The 16,209-nt window shown below is 37.2% G+C and overlaps 1 protein-coding gene across 3 annotated transcripts in view; it reads right to left on the reverse strand.

Moving 5' to 3' along the window:
• Positions 1 to 16,209, reverse strand: part of NPFFR2 (neuropeptide FF receptor 2) — a 44,572-nt gene that overhangs the window by 9,858 nt on the left and 18,505 nt on the right. For 2 of the 3 annotated variants that reach the window (XM_014847230.3, XM_070505684.1), the window contains 2 exons: positions 6,630 to 6,955; positions 1,581 to 1,680 (listed from right to left, as the gene is read on the reverse strand). In XM_014847230.3, the coding sequence (XP_014702716.3) occupies positions 1,581 to 1,680; positions 6,630 to 6,948 (419 nt within the window). In that variant the 5' untranslated portion in view covers positions 6,949 to 6,955. Of the gene's footprint in view, positions 1 to 1,580; positions 1,681 to 6,629; positions 6,956 to 11,329; positions 11,675 to 16,209 lie in introns of all 3 variants that reach the window. The other variant, XM_070505683.1, reaches the window with a different exon arrangement.

The raw sequence follows: 16,209 nt of genomic DNA on the forward strand, positions 1-16,209 counted from the left end.
ACTAAAGCAAAGGGCATGAACTTAACCACTATGTCACTGGGCTGGCCCTCAAATATCTCTTAATTGCCATTGCCACTGTCTTAATAGATGCGTACATCCTCTCCCATCTGAGTGGTTACAAAAATTTCTTATCTGCTCTCCCTTTCTGTAATCTTACACAAATCCAAAACCTTTCTACCTGTTTCTCTAAAATGAAAATATAGTCACTTTCCCCCTGTTTGAAAGACTTCAGCAACTCCCTGTTGACTTCAGGACAAAATTTAAACTTCTTAAAATGGAGATAAGCCCAGGAAATCTACTTCTTGCCCCTTTCTATGGCCTAATGTGCCACTCCACCTTCCTATGTTCCAGTTGAACTGCCTCTCTGCACATCTTTGGACACAGGCCCCTTATTTAAACTGGCCTATATATGTTCATGTCTTAAGAGATGCCCTTTCACCTACATCACTCATCTGTCAGTGGCCATGCTGTGGTGGCGGCTCACATACAAAAAGAGGAAGATAGGCAGTATATTTTAGCTCAGGGCAAATACTCCTCAGCAAAAAAAAAAAAAAAAAAAAAAAAGATAGAGAGATACCCTTCCCCCAGTTCTTCCTAAGGTAAATTTCTGATCCCCCAAGATTTAGACAGATATCAACTCTTCTGTGAACCCACCACTCCTGTCCTGACCAGTAACTTGATCGCCCTCTCCTTTGCACAGCTGTTATATCTTGGACCCATAGTAGGAGTGTTATTTGTAAATATTTGTTAATGTGTCTGTCTGCCTCTACCACTTCGCGGACTTTTTGAGGAACACTGTGGCTAATTTGTTTTAGATTCTACACAACCCAGCCCAAGACCTGGCACAACTCAACAATATGTGCAAATGAATGTATTAATGAATTTTATCTTACAATATGGATAAAGTTTCAGATTTATTTCAGCACATTTACATTTCCATCATTAGAAATTTCAAGATTCCAGTGTGAAAAACAGTAAAATTACACTATATGGATTATACATTTGTGTCCCTTCAAAATTCGTCTGTTGAAACCCTAACCCTCAATGGGATGGTATTAGGAGGTGGGACCTTTGGGAGGTAGTTAGATTTAGATATGGTCAAGAGGGTGTTCTCATGATTGAATTAGTGCCCATTTAAGAAGAGAAAGAGACTAGAGCTCGTGCCCTCTACCATGTGAGGGTACAATGAGAAGATGGCTTTCTACAAATCGGGATGAGATCTCTCACCAGACATCGAATTTACCAGCCTCCTGATCTTGACCTTCCCAGCCTTCAGAGCTGTGAGAAATAATTTCTGTCATTTAAGCTACACAGTCCATGGTATCTTGTTACAACAGCCTGAACTAAGACATGTATCATCCCTAATTATTTAATTTTAAAATATGGACATTTCCTTAGTTTTATTTTCTTCTTACTGAACCTTTAGTAAATATAAGCCTTGCTTTTAAAGGAGTAGATATTATGGATACAATTTTGTGTAGATATACTGAAATTTAGTAGATTATACATTTTTCTCTGGTTTGTTGGATTTGTTGCAGACCTGCCCGTTTTTCTGGATTTGGGTTTCGGTGCTGACTTACCTATCCACTGCTATTGCAACTAAAGTGAAGACAGAAGTCGCAACTGATACTCCCTGGACAAAGCCACTGATCTTGCACATTGTGCTTCCAAATGGCCATCCTGAAAGGCAAATGGAACAGTTAGTCTCTGAAAAGATCATATTTTTTAAAACTTTCACTGAAAATATGAACAAAAAGGCATGAAATCAAGACTGATGCAACTGTTTCATAAATGATATCCAGGGAACAATGTTTCCCATTACTTTCATCAATATTGCCCTGGCCGTTTTTCAGCATACTAATAATAATGTCACAATTTTATAGTAGTTATGACATTCTAGGCACTATAATAAGTGCTTGCCATCTATGAACATATCTAATCCCCACAGTAGGATTTTGAAGGCTTTATTTTTCTCCTCATGATATAGATTAGGTAACAATCACACTAATATCACATACCTTGGCATACAGCTAGTTGGCAGCATATTAAGAATTTGAACCCTAGCAGTATGGTTCCAGAGTGCAAACCATGAGCCCTTGTGCAATTATGCACTTCTTTTTTAAATTTTTTTTTTCCTTTTTTTCCCCAAAGTCCCCCAGTACATAGCTGTATATTCTTAGTTGTGGGTCCTTCTAGTTGTGGCATGTGGGATGCCGCCTCAGCGTGGTTTGATGAGCAGTGCCATGTCCGTGCCCAGGATTCGAACTGACAAAACACTGGGCCGCCTGCTGCGGAGCGCGCGAACTTAACCACTGGGCCACGGGGCCGGCCCCAACAATTATGCCCTTTTAACAAATAAAACAGGAAGAATATTGGTTTTGTAATTTGGAAATGCACTCTATAAACTATGAGGAATCAGGAGTTACATGTAGAATAAATAAAGTTAATATTTATCTATATATAATGTAATGAGACAATTTACCTCAGAGGTACTTTGTATGGAGTGAATGTTTGTGCTGCACACCTCTCCCCCCAATTCATATACTGAAGTCTTAACCCCCAATGTGATGGCATTTGCAGATGGGGCTTTTGGGAAGTAATTGGGTTTAGATGAGGTCATGAAGGTGGTGCCCACATTTTGGGATTAGTGCCCTTATAAGGAGAGGAAGAGAGAAAGAGAGATCTCTCTCTCCAGCACATGCACTGAGGAAAGGCCACGTGAGCACACAGCAAGATGACTATCTACAGGCCAGGAAAAGGACCCATATCAAGAACCTGACCATGTCAGCTTCCTGATCTCAAGCTTCCAGCCTCCAGAATGGTGAGAAAATAAATGTCTTTTGTTTAAGCCCCCCAGTCTATGGTATTTTGTTACAGCAGCCTAAGCTAAGACATACTTCGAGAATAAAGACAACTTTACATAAATAAAAATAGTGTATTCCAGTTACTGCCTAATTGAAACTCAGTTACCAGAATGTTTATAAAAGATATTATTAAAAGTATTATAACAGTTTAATATTCTAAACTCCCATCTGCTATTACAGCAAATAATACTCCTCCACTAGCAAATATTCTATTTCCCCAAAGATAAATGCTGTGTATTTCTCAGATTTTTAAAATTTAGCTCTTAAAAATATCCTGGAATTCATTTAAAGAAAATATTCTTATCTAGTTTAAAATATCCCCAATAACCTAAATAATCCAACTATATATATCTAAAAAGGCCATTTTATTATCTATCCAGATCATCTTAAAATAGGTGAGTGACTCTACTGAATGGAAACTAGAAGAGAGTGTGTCTTTCCAGTCCTAAAATTTGCCTGGCTGCTATAGTATTACTTTTCAACAAAAATGCAAAAAGGAGTGTATATAGCCATTGGTTGAAAATTGAAGAACAAGCATATGATTGATCTCGTCTCCCTCACTAACCTCCACTGAAATGACAGCACAGGGACGAAAAGAACATAAATCCAGAGAAACCGAGGGACCACATAACTACTGAATGTAAAGTTGAGAAAACAACACGACTGGCTGAATTATGTATAAATGCAATCAGATGCCGCCAGCTTTTCCCCGGGGAGGGGCAGAAGCATGGAAGTTACTCTCTGAGAAGGCGGAAGCAGAGGGGCTCTAGACTCTGAGTCACCACGTGCAGGTGGAGTAGGGGCCACAATGATGTAGAAGGATTAAGTGAAAATATATGCTCCGCGTGCAATACCACTGGCCCAGAGAGCCACTCAGCTCCAGAATGCAGCAGCCAGCCTTATATTCCTTTAGCAGTAAGGCAGAGAATTTCCTTCTGGAGAAAGTGATCCTTCCAAGAACACTGACATGCAGATTTTGACAGTTGTGGATTTCCCAGTGAAAAGTCCAGACTAACGAAGCTGAGAGTGGGCCTAACCTCAAACCCCGAGCATGCAGAGGTTCAAGACAGCTATGCAGTGCTTCACTCTAAAACACAAGCAGCTAAGTAACAATTGACGTTAGGGAAACCTCAAATATGAAAGAAAGAGACTAAAACAAATAGAAAGAAAGAAACTTAGGGGAAAACCAATATGAATCAGGTAGACGAAAAATGACAAACAAACGAAAAATTATGACTAATAACCTCAGAGATTTAACACATTTTATTCATGAAACATGTGCACGATAGTACGAAGAACATGCAGAACATAAAAATAGCTCAAAGAATTTAAAATATGATAACAGAAATGAACAACCCAAAAAAGTCTAGAAGAGAAAGTGGACAAAATCTTTGAAAGTAGAACAATAAGGAGCCGAAAATGGAAGAGAAAAGATGAATAAAAGGGTAACCCAGGACCTCCAATATCTGACTAATACAAGTTGAAGAAAGGAAAATGGAAAAGAACTCTACAAGAAAATTCCCCAGCATTGAAGGGCATTCTATTGTTGATTTGAAAGGACCTACTTTGTATCTAGCATAATAAATGAAAATAGAAAGACTTATCCAAGGCCTAATTGCCTGACATTCAGAACGCTGGGGATAAACAGAAGCCCTAAGAGCTTTCAGGAAGACAAACAAAATACAAATCATGAGTAAAGAAGCAAGAGTCAAATGACATTAGATTTTTCAGCAGTAACACCAGGTTTCTCAGCAATAATAACAAAGCAACCCTCTAAATATTTTGAGGGGAAAAAATGTCCAGCCTTGAATACTTTATACAGATAGGTATAATCAAGTGTGAGGGCAGAATAGAGATATTTGCAGACATACAAGATCTCAAACATCTTATCTCGATGTATTCTTTTTTAGGAAGCTAACAGAGGAATTAACCACGAAAGAAGAAGACAGAACTCCAGAAAATGGGATTGAGCACAACGAAAGGTGAAGAGAATTATTAGGGTCTCAGTAAAGGGACATCCCAGAGCAGTAGCTGAGCTCCATGCCTGGAGAGCGAGGTGGTTGGGTAGCAACAAGAGGATAGAGAGCTCCTGGGGGGTATCTCCAGGAAAGAGATGCAAGTTACAGGTTACCTGATATGTTTGAAGGTATTGATAAGAAATTGACGTTCCTAAAAGAGAACTTGAGGATACGTTGCTGATAGGTAAACATCAAAAACTAAGAAAATCAAAATATGATGTCCTTATTAAATCCAGGGAAACAAAAAAACACTTTACAAAAGAGAGATTGATATCTACCTCTCTATGTGGCTCAGCAGGAGTAAGATAGATATAATAATAGGAATGTATGCTTGGAATATTGATTTAAGCAAAGACTATGATATAATTACATTGAGAGAATGAGAGGAGATAAAGAGCGTGAAAAACATATTTGTGTTATGAAGTAGAAAAGGATTATGAAGACTAAATTACATTGTTTACAGTTTGAAGATAATATATTAGAATGAAAACACGCTCTTTAGAAATATGGTAGTAATTAACAAAAATAAAGGCAAATAATGCTGAAAGTGGCTGCCTCCTGGGAATGGGAATCAGGTAGAAATTTTTAAATAATAATTTAATTTAGGTATGAATGTTCATGGGGAAATGTTGAGAGCATTTCTTATTGGTGAAATAAGTTTCTTGAGAGCAATAATAATAATTTTTATTAATTATTTCACGCTTTTTTGTCTAAATGTACATTCTCGATATTGTTTTTAATGATAGACATCACAAAAACACAGAATCTATGCAGGGCATGATAGAATAGGCACTATAAACTCTCCCTGGCCCCACTCCAGAGAAAGGAAGGAAACAGAGGTAAACTCTAAAGAGAAACCTCTTATTCTTCAGTGAACTGATGCTGAATGCTACAAAAGGCTAAGAACTAGGATATGGCTCATGTTGCTCTAAATGTTATTGTTATGCTGCTATTGTTTCGTATCTTTCTTATACAAATTTGGAATATGAATATCTTGGGTACTGTTCATTAATTAATGCAAACAATATTTATTGTTGCTATGTACCAAAACTCTGTCAGGAGCTGGAGATACACTGTTCTGTACTTCCAGAGTGTCTAAGGTAGTGCTAAAGAAGTAGTAGTAACGCGAGCCCAGAAGCACTTTAGGGTAGTACCCTAGCCATTATTTATGTTGCACATGCAAATTACCACTGATGAAACTGTCACCTTTTGAGAAATCACTGGGACTGCTGCTCCATCTTCCATCAAAAACTATTGGAACTCTCCCTAGCTAACCACAAAAAGGCCTAAATATCTAGTTATGTTAGATTGAAGACATTGCATCAATTGAAAACAGACTTACCAGTTCCTTGAACTTTACAGTCCATAACATTCTCAATAATATTTCTACCATATTGCATGTGCCCTGAACTGTATTAAGCAAATTCAAGATCTTTGGTAAGAAGTGCCAGATCTCATTCTCTGATGCCCTTCAGTGAACACTATAAAAATAACAGCCTCCACTCTTCATCTCTGTCACTTGCTTTATTTTTCTCCATAATTCTTATTATTCTCTGAGTACTTGTATATCTATTTGTTTATTGTCTTTCTCCTCTTTTAGAATGTTGACCCCATGAGAACAGGTACCTGAGCAGTTCTTAGAACTCCATAAATACTTGTGAATGAATTGGTGACACTGCCATGGCTGCAGAGATGTGGGACAAACATTTCCTCATATCACCTTTGCACTGCACGCAAGTCAACATACCTGCTATAATATTGTCCAGCAGCGTGAGAGGCATACAGAATATGCCAACTAGTAAATCACTTATTGCCAGGTTCAGGATGAAGAGGTTAGTGACTGTTTGCATATGTTTGTTCCTCACGACAATAAAGCAAACCACTGTATTTCCCACCATGCACAGGAAGAAGATCAGAGAGTAGGAAATAATGAAGATTGCTGCCACTCGAGGCTCATAAAGATAGTAGTTCACATAGAAAATATTGATATCTGAGTGCTTGGTGTCATTGACACTCCAAATGTGATGCCAGTTTTCTGAAGAGTTTGAGTCCCATTTCTCCGTCATGATGAACCTGAACAAAGGAGAGGCAGAAAAGAAAAAGCCCAATTAGAAACCAGTAGGATATAAATTCTGTGCCTGAGTTTCAGAGGGGCCCTTTCAAAATCCTGTGGAATTTTGTTGGGCCTTCTAAAATAATCCTTAAATTTTGCATGGAACTAAGTTATAAATAAAGTATTTGAATTATTAGGATTTTAACCAAGAGCATTTGAAAATTCCACATTGTGCCATAAGTAACAATCATTATTATATTTTATTTCCACAATATACTCTTATTTCACCTCTTTCTCATATCTTCTATTCATTTGCAAAGTTTCAAGGGAAATTTTGGAAAATTCCCCTGTCTCCTACCTCCAGATATTGTAACCCATCAAGACCTACTTGCTCTTTTAAGGCTAACTTACGTGCCTCTAACTTTCCTGATAATTTGAACAAGATGAGGTGTCTGCATCTTCAAAACTCCCACTGAAATAAGCTTATTGTATTTTCCTGATCCTGTTTTGGCTCAGTTAATTGAATATTCTTTTTAAATACTTCTGTATGCTGAAGTCGCCATCGTACTGTGAATTTCTTAAAAGAGGTCTAGGTTACTTGTCTTGGTTTCATAATTGGTTAGCTTATATAATTCCATTTACATAACATGCAGTCAATAAATATCTTTATGTAGAATCTGTATATCTTAATGTGGATATTTCAATCAACCCTTGTGTGTCAGAGGTCCCAGGAACACTCAGGTTTGGTGATTTACTAGAAGGACTCACAGGACTGAGCATATAGTGTATTCACAGCTAATACTTATTATAGCGAAATCAGCAAATAAAAAGGCACATGGGGTAAAATCTGCAGGAAACGAGGCACGAGCTTCCAAGAGCCCTCTCTCAGAGGAGGCACGTAGGGCATGCATAATTTCTCCAGCAGTGAGTTTGACAATGTGTGAACTGTTGTCCACCAGTGAAGCTCATTAGAGACTCAATGCCCACGGTTTTGAATTGAAGAGTAGTCATGTAGGCACCTTCTTCCCAGCACGTATCAAAATTTCAGACCCCTAGGTGGAAAGTCGGCATGCAGCATGAGCTATGCTCTTTGTACAAACAGACTAGGCATAGTGAGCCACTCATCATTTAGGGAAACTTTATGTCAGTATAAATGACTGTTCGTGATTTAAGTTCCCAGACTCTAACAGGGCCAACCTCGCAAGCAGGCCTTTCTAAACACAGCAGTCCTAGGCCTTCTTGTTAAGTCTTTTTTGTGTGCCTTTTAAATTAGTAGGACAGAAGGTTATATGTATCTTTAAATGAAAATGAATTTGACAGTGGACTTATACAGCTGATCTCCCATATTCTCTTTTTTGAAGTAGTCTCATGGACTTTGAATCAGTGAGGATAAATTCAAATGGATCTCTACAGGTAGATAATCAGACCCTAGTTTTCAGAAGACTGAAGTATTTAGTGACCTCATCATTACTTTGCATTTTCCAATCTTTCACTAAGTACACATTTGTATCATTTTAAGGGAGAATGTTTATTCTTGTAAATACTGAATAAGGACTAAGATATGTATTATTCACTTGTGATACGCAACTTTAGGTAGTTTTCTCTTCATATTTTAGGTACAGAAAAGAGTAAACAAGATAAGTTACTAATATAAAATAAGTTGATAAAAGGGGACTACTTTTCTCTATTAGCTCCCGTTATTCTGCCATTTTATTTCTTCCCTTTCCTCTAATCTTAAAAATCATCTCTGCTTTTCTGTATTTCATATCCCTAAGCCCAAATAAAAATGAAAAATGAAAAGCAAAGTGAGTGTGGGATGAGGTGAGGGTTTGGAGAGGAAAAAGAGAAAGGAATTTGTGTAGGACTAGATGTATTGTGCTATACAGAGTCACGTTGGGAATGTCTTTGTGGCCCAGAACCTGACATTGAGAATACTTACCAGCTGGATAAAAATCATTTCAAAGTCTCCAAAAGTAGAGCATTCACACAAATATTTGAAGATATTTGTACCTGAGGCAAGGAATCACTAGAAATACAAATGAGAACTAGGTAGCTAAAAGTTATTGGTAAGAGACATCTGTCCGTGGATTCAGTTATAGCTGGAAAACATAGGAGTAGAATATACCATAAGACATAATGCTTTATATTTGCACATTCTTTTTTTCTTATACCCTAGCTTAAAGCAACCACATGTTTCCAAAGAAGATATGCATCCATGGTGTATCTGTTGAGATAAGGCTCTTAGGAAAGTTGAGATGGAACAAGATTTTCAAAACCAACCTGCATATTAACTAAACTCCATGTCACTTGTCTGAGAGAGAAGTGTCTCTTTTCCTCTTCTTCTGTTGAATTTTTGAAACAGTAAAAGTAGATTTTGTTTTGGGGGCCAACACAGATTTCACTATTCCTATTATTGACTTGATAACTATATTCGGCAAGACAGCACACAAAATGCAATACAGAGAGTCAACCAAAGAACGTGTAGTATTTAAGTGTCCTTTCTTTCTGACATGCAATTGTAAAATTTTTGTATGTGAGGTCATAGCTTTGGCCATTAGATTGACTTATAATAATATAACTTTGGGGACAACATCATCACCCATGGTATTACTGTAGTGAGACAGGGAAAAGCCAGGTCCTGATTGATCCTAGGGAGGCCCACTTATTTCAGTTTAATACATCAAGGACAACTGCCCTTTGGTATTCATGCATCTGGCATCTTTCTGACTGGGCATTTAAAAATTCTATACATTTGATTAAAAAGATTTAAATGAAATCAACCTTTGGTTGAATACCTTTAAGACCAGAATTATTTAGAGTGTGCTCTGCAAATCATATTAATTGTGTAGATGAAATAATATAAAGAGTAAGAAAATTGTGTATACTAGTTGTAGGAAGGCAAACTTACACTCTGTCCTTACTGATGATTCAATGGTTTTGGAATATTTCATTAAAAACATGTGACATCTTTTTTAATAACAGAAAGTCTGAACTTTACAAATTAGTGTTTTACATACTAAGTAAATGAATGGTAAGCATGAGCCATTTTACCACTAATTAGTCTTATATTTTTTATTTCTACATGAAAAATTATGTGATAAATAAAATACTTGGTTGTGGGCTTTCTTTACCATTCCTTCATCTTCAACTCTAAAGAGGAAACAGATAGAGAGGCTGGACTGCATGAGCTCCATTGAGAACCCCAAGTTACCACAGTTCATTCAGACCCTTATTCTTACCTTTAGAAACAAAGTTGAGGTTTTCAGGAAGAGAAGTCAGGGGAGGAAGTCATCTGAAAATTTTACCTGCCTGGAATCACACTTACCAAAACACTAACAGTGGACTACTCTGGGACATAGAATGGTTGGACATTGTTATATATTTTTTTGCTTATCAATATTTCTCAACTTTTTTCCTGTTACAGATTTTTTTATTATCTAAAAAAATGTATTATCATATCATTATCTGAATCGCACTGTGGAGAATAAAACCAGATGCCTTAGCTTAAGTTCTTCTTATAAATTTACAATTATGGGAAGTCAAATACTGGCTAGTAATAGTATTATTTTACCTAAAATAGATATGTCTCCCAAATTTCAGTTAGGAAAGAACCCATAAAGACTCTAACCTATTAGGTTTAAATGTATAGTTTCATACATATCATATAGAGAACTGATCATCTGAAAGAAGAGTTTATATTCTTTATTCTTGCATCAAACACTCAATTAAAGGGACCAAGCCGATAATAAACCGTGGGCTACCTAGACTGCCAGACACAACAAAGTCAACTATGGCCAATACTCTTTGTTTTTGTCATCTTCTCTCCTTGGGCTTTCCCTATTGCCTCTATTATTAATGTTATTATTATTAATTTTACTGTATTCTTCATTTTTTCCCTTTTTACCTCCATGTATTTATACAAGGACATAAGGACAGGAAGATGTCAGTATTTACTTCACCTATGTTGGATTATCTAAACTAAACTTTGATGATTATCATTAAAAGGTATTACAGTTATTAAGTAACCAATTTAATAATTCTGAATCAAGTAAATTAAATACAGTTATGACACCTTAGATTGCTAAAATAATTGAAAAGGAGAGACAGGGAAAATGGCAAGGACGGAAATACTGTAACGACACATACTCAAACTGAGAGTGAATCATTGGCAACAACTATGAGACATATAGTAATAATGCCTAATATTTAAATTTTCTAATCACTCTCGAATATATCACCTTAGGATATCATTATCATGGAGCATAAGATGTCCCTCCTTTTTGCACCCCTTTTAACAACTAAAATTCAGCACCTATACACAAACAAAAGTGCCTCTGTGGGAGTTGTGGGATCTAGCACCAAACGTCAAGGGACCTGGGAGGAGTCTTGCCCACCTGTGCATCGCTTAGTAGTCAGAGGGCCCTCACTTGGGCTGTGGAACCAGCAGGAGCAGGTGAACTGGCCCCGCCCTTCTCAGCCACAGTTGGGGAAAACCTGGAGTGTGCTGAATTGGGAAGACACCTATGCGTGAGGGAGACTTTGTAGAAGTCCAGGTTTCCTGAGGAGAGATTCCAGTTCTCCGTTGGAGAAAAAATAGAGTTTGGAAGCATTGGAGAGGGTAAGAGGACTTTGGCGTGCCATCCTGTCAGATCTGCTGCTGATTAATGGCCAATATTTGGAGAAACCCTTGGACTTCTTTTGTTTGAAGAAAGAAGATTGGGTTCCCATGAATCTGTAATCTGAAGAAAAGAAGAGATGTGTTTCCCAGAGTGATACTGCAAGTTTTACTAATATCTGGTGTGTCAAACGTCTGCCACAGCTAAATGGTGTATTAGAGTGTTTGTAATTTTAGTGATAGAATTAAATGAAGACCAGACTTAGGCAAATGATGCTCCCCAGGATAAGGAAATGCTTTAGGAAGCTAAGCTGAAGCCTCTGACTGATACAAAACCTGTTAAAATTCATTGTCCAGAGGAGGAAGTGAACTTGACTTTAGAGACATTGCACATTCAACAAAATGTCTCCATCAAATCATATAAGAAAGTCCATATAACTATGCACAATTGAAGATGAACAATAATTGAGATGGCAAAAGCATATCAAAAGACCTTTAAAGAGATACAGTCACTATGAACATGCTTTATTCCTGCTCCTCATTGGGCTGTTCAAATCTTGATGGTCATCAATGTTTTAGAAATATTATTCTTTGTTTAAAATATTAAGGAAAGTGTAGTAAGACAAATAATAATAACTTGAGAAACAAAGAAGTATTAACTGAGGTTGGGGAGTGAATTGGTTGAAGGTGTTAAAGCAGCTGTCCAGTAATCCATTTCTCCCCTAAACATCTGGAGAATGCCCCCATGGAAAGAAAAGAAGACCAATGATTCAGTCTAATGCTCTTGTGGGTATAATAATTGGAACTCAAGATAGAGTAAAGATACTTGGTAGGATGATGAGCCTTTTCTCTTAGAGTTTTGAATATGATATTCCTGTGTAAGTATTGCTGGTACCAAATAGACACAGAATCTATAGTCTTATGAGGTATGACTCCCTAGAAAATGTCATGTAAGCTGGGCTATAAAATGGAGCTATTACATGGGCTGAACTCTCACTGTGTTATGTTGGGTAATAACACAAACCTTACCTGGAGACCTCATCTCTTACTCTGGGCCTGAGAGTGAGCATCTGATGCAGGAAGAGGAGTCCTAAGGAGCCACCCTCGATGTCCCAGACCCTCTTCTATTAAGCTCCTTGGTTGCTTATATTGTTGAAATTATTAATAAGGCATGAAAATGAGTCAAATCTCTGATTTCTAAAAAAGTAATTCAGGTTTTAACTATAAAATACAATATGCACACTGAATTGAATAACCATTCGTATTCTTATATGCTTACAATCTAGTATAGTTGCCCATCTCCTACCAATTTTTTTTACTTTACATTTTTACATAAATGTCCCAGAGAAAAAAATAATGTTACTTTCAAGGAGGTAGCAAGTTCTTTTGGGATGAGAACTGTTTCACTTATGAAAACGCTTTGAGGAAGTCTCTTCAGATGAGAAGGAGACTACCCACCTCCAACCTTACCCTCTAGGACATAATGAAAGTGAGTAGAATAACCAAAGAGACAGATGAGTACTTTATCATCCTTAAATTCATTATTACCTTAAGCAGTTTATTATCTCTGAGTATTTTAATATCTACTCTGTGTGAGGCACTATGCTAATTGCTTTATATGTGTCAGCCCATTGAATCTTCCCACTATGAGGTAGCTACTAATGGGACCCCAATATAATATATAAGATGTTAAGTAACCTGACCCAGCCTCCACAAACAACTGTAAGAGTTGGGAAACGTATAAAAAGGGTGTTCTAAGAGTGTGAAAGTCAGCAACATGGCTGGAGGGTGGGGGGCAACTTGAAGAGTTGGAAATTGACCAGAATGAAGTTCCATGAGATGGATATGGGCAAGAAAATTCTAGAATCTATCGTGTCTAATATTTAATTTTAAACTAACTTCTGTGCTATGCAGAAAACTACTCCCTGCCTATAACCCCAAATTGTCAGCAAGAACCTATTAAACATAATTGCCTTTGTGGGAGATATTTTTCAAATATTAAGGGAAATGTTCTAATGTCTGGGTTAGTATAGGGCAGAGAGAAAAAAGCAGGTATAAAGGATAAGACAGGAAGAGGAATGCATCAAATCTATCCAGAGAATTCCTGGAGATACTGTGTGGGAGCTGGGGGGTGGGGAGGTGATTGGTGGATTCTCCGAAGCATGTGGAATGGAGACAATTTTATTTGTATATCACAACTACATTGAACAAGCATGGCTTGTAGGATGCAATGTAAAAGCAACTATATTTGTATCCTGCTGACTTTTTAATTTTATTATTTGAGGATAATTTCTCCCTTGCCCCTGGGTGAAATTTGGAAGAAGTCTTACTACTTTTATAATCATTTTCTGACAATAAAAAATAGTATAGTAATTAATATGTCCAGTCTAGTGTAATAAACAAAATTTTAAATTTCTACCAAGGATGCCTCCTTGTCTTCTTTTCTCTTTGCTGACTTGCTCTACAGTATTGTCATCCACATCTTGCCAATCTCAGTTCCCATCCTTGCTGGACTTGTAGGTGGACAAGGTTAGGCAGGTGGAAAGGGGCAGGAAAAGTCCTACTTTTCTTTCTAGGGTTGTCCTGAGGTATTCCTGGGACTGGACAGTTTTAAAGCTGATTCTTTCTTCTGTGGCACTTTCCTGAGCTCTTCAGAGACACTAAACTCTTACTGTGGATCTCTTATCTGCAGTTTCTCTTCATGTGAGGAAATTCATCTCTGGCTACTGCTGGCTTTGTCCTCAGCCTCAAGAAATCCTACAGGTCACTCTGCTGTAGAGCATCAGGGTTAACCACTGTCCAGGTGTGTCAATCACCCCTGGCCCACAGTTAACATTTATGTATCTTTTGTCCAGAAAGACTCCAGGAGTGTCGGTTGGCCAATGCCACCAACCCTGTTGCTCCTCTATCAGAGAAACAAACCAGCCAGCCAGGCCCTGGCACTTATATGTGTGAGGCTGACACAAGTCACTGTGTTCTCCAGAATACTAAGTACATATGTTAAACTCTGCACGTCTCCTTTAGTCCCTCTTCCAAGCATGAGTTGAGGGGCAAGAACCCCAGTCCTCCATCTTGCAAGTGGGTGACTTACGAGATCCCGGCAATCCTGGGCCTTTTTATGTCCTCAGCCTGAGGATAAATGTTCCTTGTTACCCTGTTTACAAGTCTGCACGATGGTCCCATATAATTGCTCTATTTAAGAAGAAAGTGATATATGGAATATATTTCAGAAAAATTATATTGTAAATAAGTAATCCTTTTACAAAGTATTGATTCTATTTAGAGAAAATTCCAATTATTTGTAAAACTGACAGGAGAAACATCTAATCTTCTAATTAGAGATAATAAAGAGAGCCTTTGTTATTACTATTAACAGAATTATTTTTATTTTCTAAATTTTGTACACAACAGCTTAAATCTTTTAACATTGTGATTTATTTATGGCAAAAAATCCATTTGCATTATATAAATATGTATTTGTTTAATATATGAATATAAAAGTGAGTGAACACAAATTTCTAACATGTATAAATGTGATGCTAATTAGTTCTTGTAAAATTCCTAGAGATGGATAAACTTCATTAAAATCATATATTTCTAAAGGAAAGAGACCTAGTTGATATTGATGGAGCTCTCTTGAAACAATACTAAAAGTAGATGTTCAAGAATTTTAATTGTGAAAAGTGCTCTCAAAACTGTATATAAATTCAGTAATATGCAGTTCTCAAAACTGTACATTAATTCAACAATATTTATTGTGTCTTTTATCTACTAAACACTATGCTTGATGATGAATGTACATTATGAATAGGGCATGCATCCTTGCTGCCCTAACAGAACTAAAGGCTTGACCACTCCATGAACACTAACAGAAAAGCAGGAGGAGCCTTACAATCTTAGTTTTAGGTTTGAAAGGACAAATACAGATATCATGGCCTATACCAAAACCAGAACACACGCAAATCACAAACCTACAAATCATCTTCCTTAAAATTGCTAATATTTATTTGGCACCTTTCATTTTATCAAGGCTTCTCCATTTGATATTTTATTTAATATCTCAGTCAGCTATTTTAAAGGTAGATTATCATCAGAAGTAATGCTGAAGCATCCACAGGATCAACACAATGTGAAAAAGATCTTATATTTGCACAAATAGCAAAATGGAACTTCTGCTTCTAGCCAAGATGGAATAACAGGGACTGGATTTACTCTCCCACCTGAAACAACCAAATAATGGACAAAATATGTTGAGACAATGGTTTGAAAGACAATGGGTATCAGGCAACATGGACAGTCATCACTGAGAGATGGGGAAAATGAGGTGAGCCTTATGATTGCCTGTCCCATCTTACTGATTTGAGAGAGTTTTGAGGCTACAGAGCAGAGAACGGGAACCCAGGCAGAACCCAGTGGACTCCCTGAGTTAAGGAGATGGAGTTGAAACTCCAGGGAGACTTAGGTGTCTAGAGTCCTCAGGATAAACTACTAGAAGGAGAACTCTCTCTCCTCCCCCTCTCCAAAGGATGAGTTTCCTGGAGCTTACATAGGGTCTAGAATAGTGTTCTTCCCGCCAACTGGAAAATCGCAGTAAAGTTTAGCAATAAAGTTTAGCAATTCCTATAATTTCATTTCCACTTCTTTTTCTTCTAAAATTTA

The sequence above is a fragment of the Equus asinus genome, chromosome 3, assembly GCF_041296235.1.
Source record: "Equus asinus isolate D_3611 breed Donkey chromosome 3, EquAss-T2T_v2, whole genome shotgun sequence".
In the NCBI taxonomy this organism is placed as follows: domain Eukaryota; kingdom Metazoa; phylum Chordata; class Mammalia; order Perissodactyla; family Equidae; genus Equus; species Equus asinus.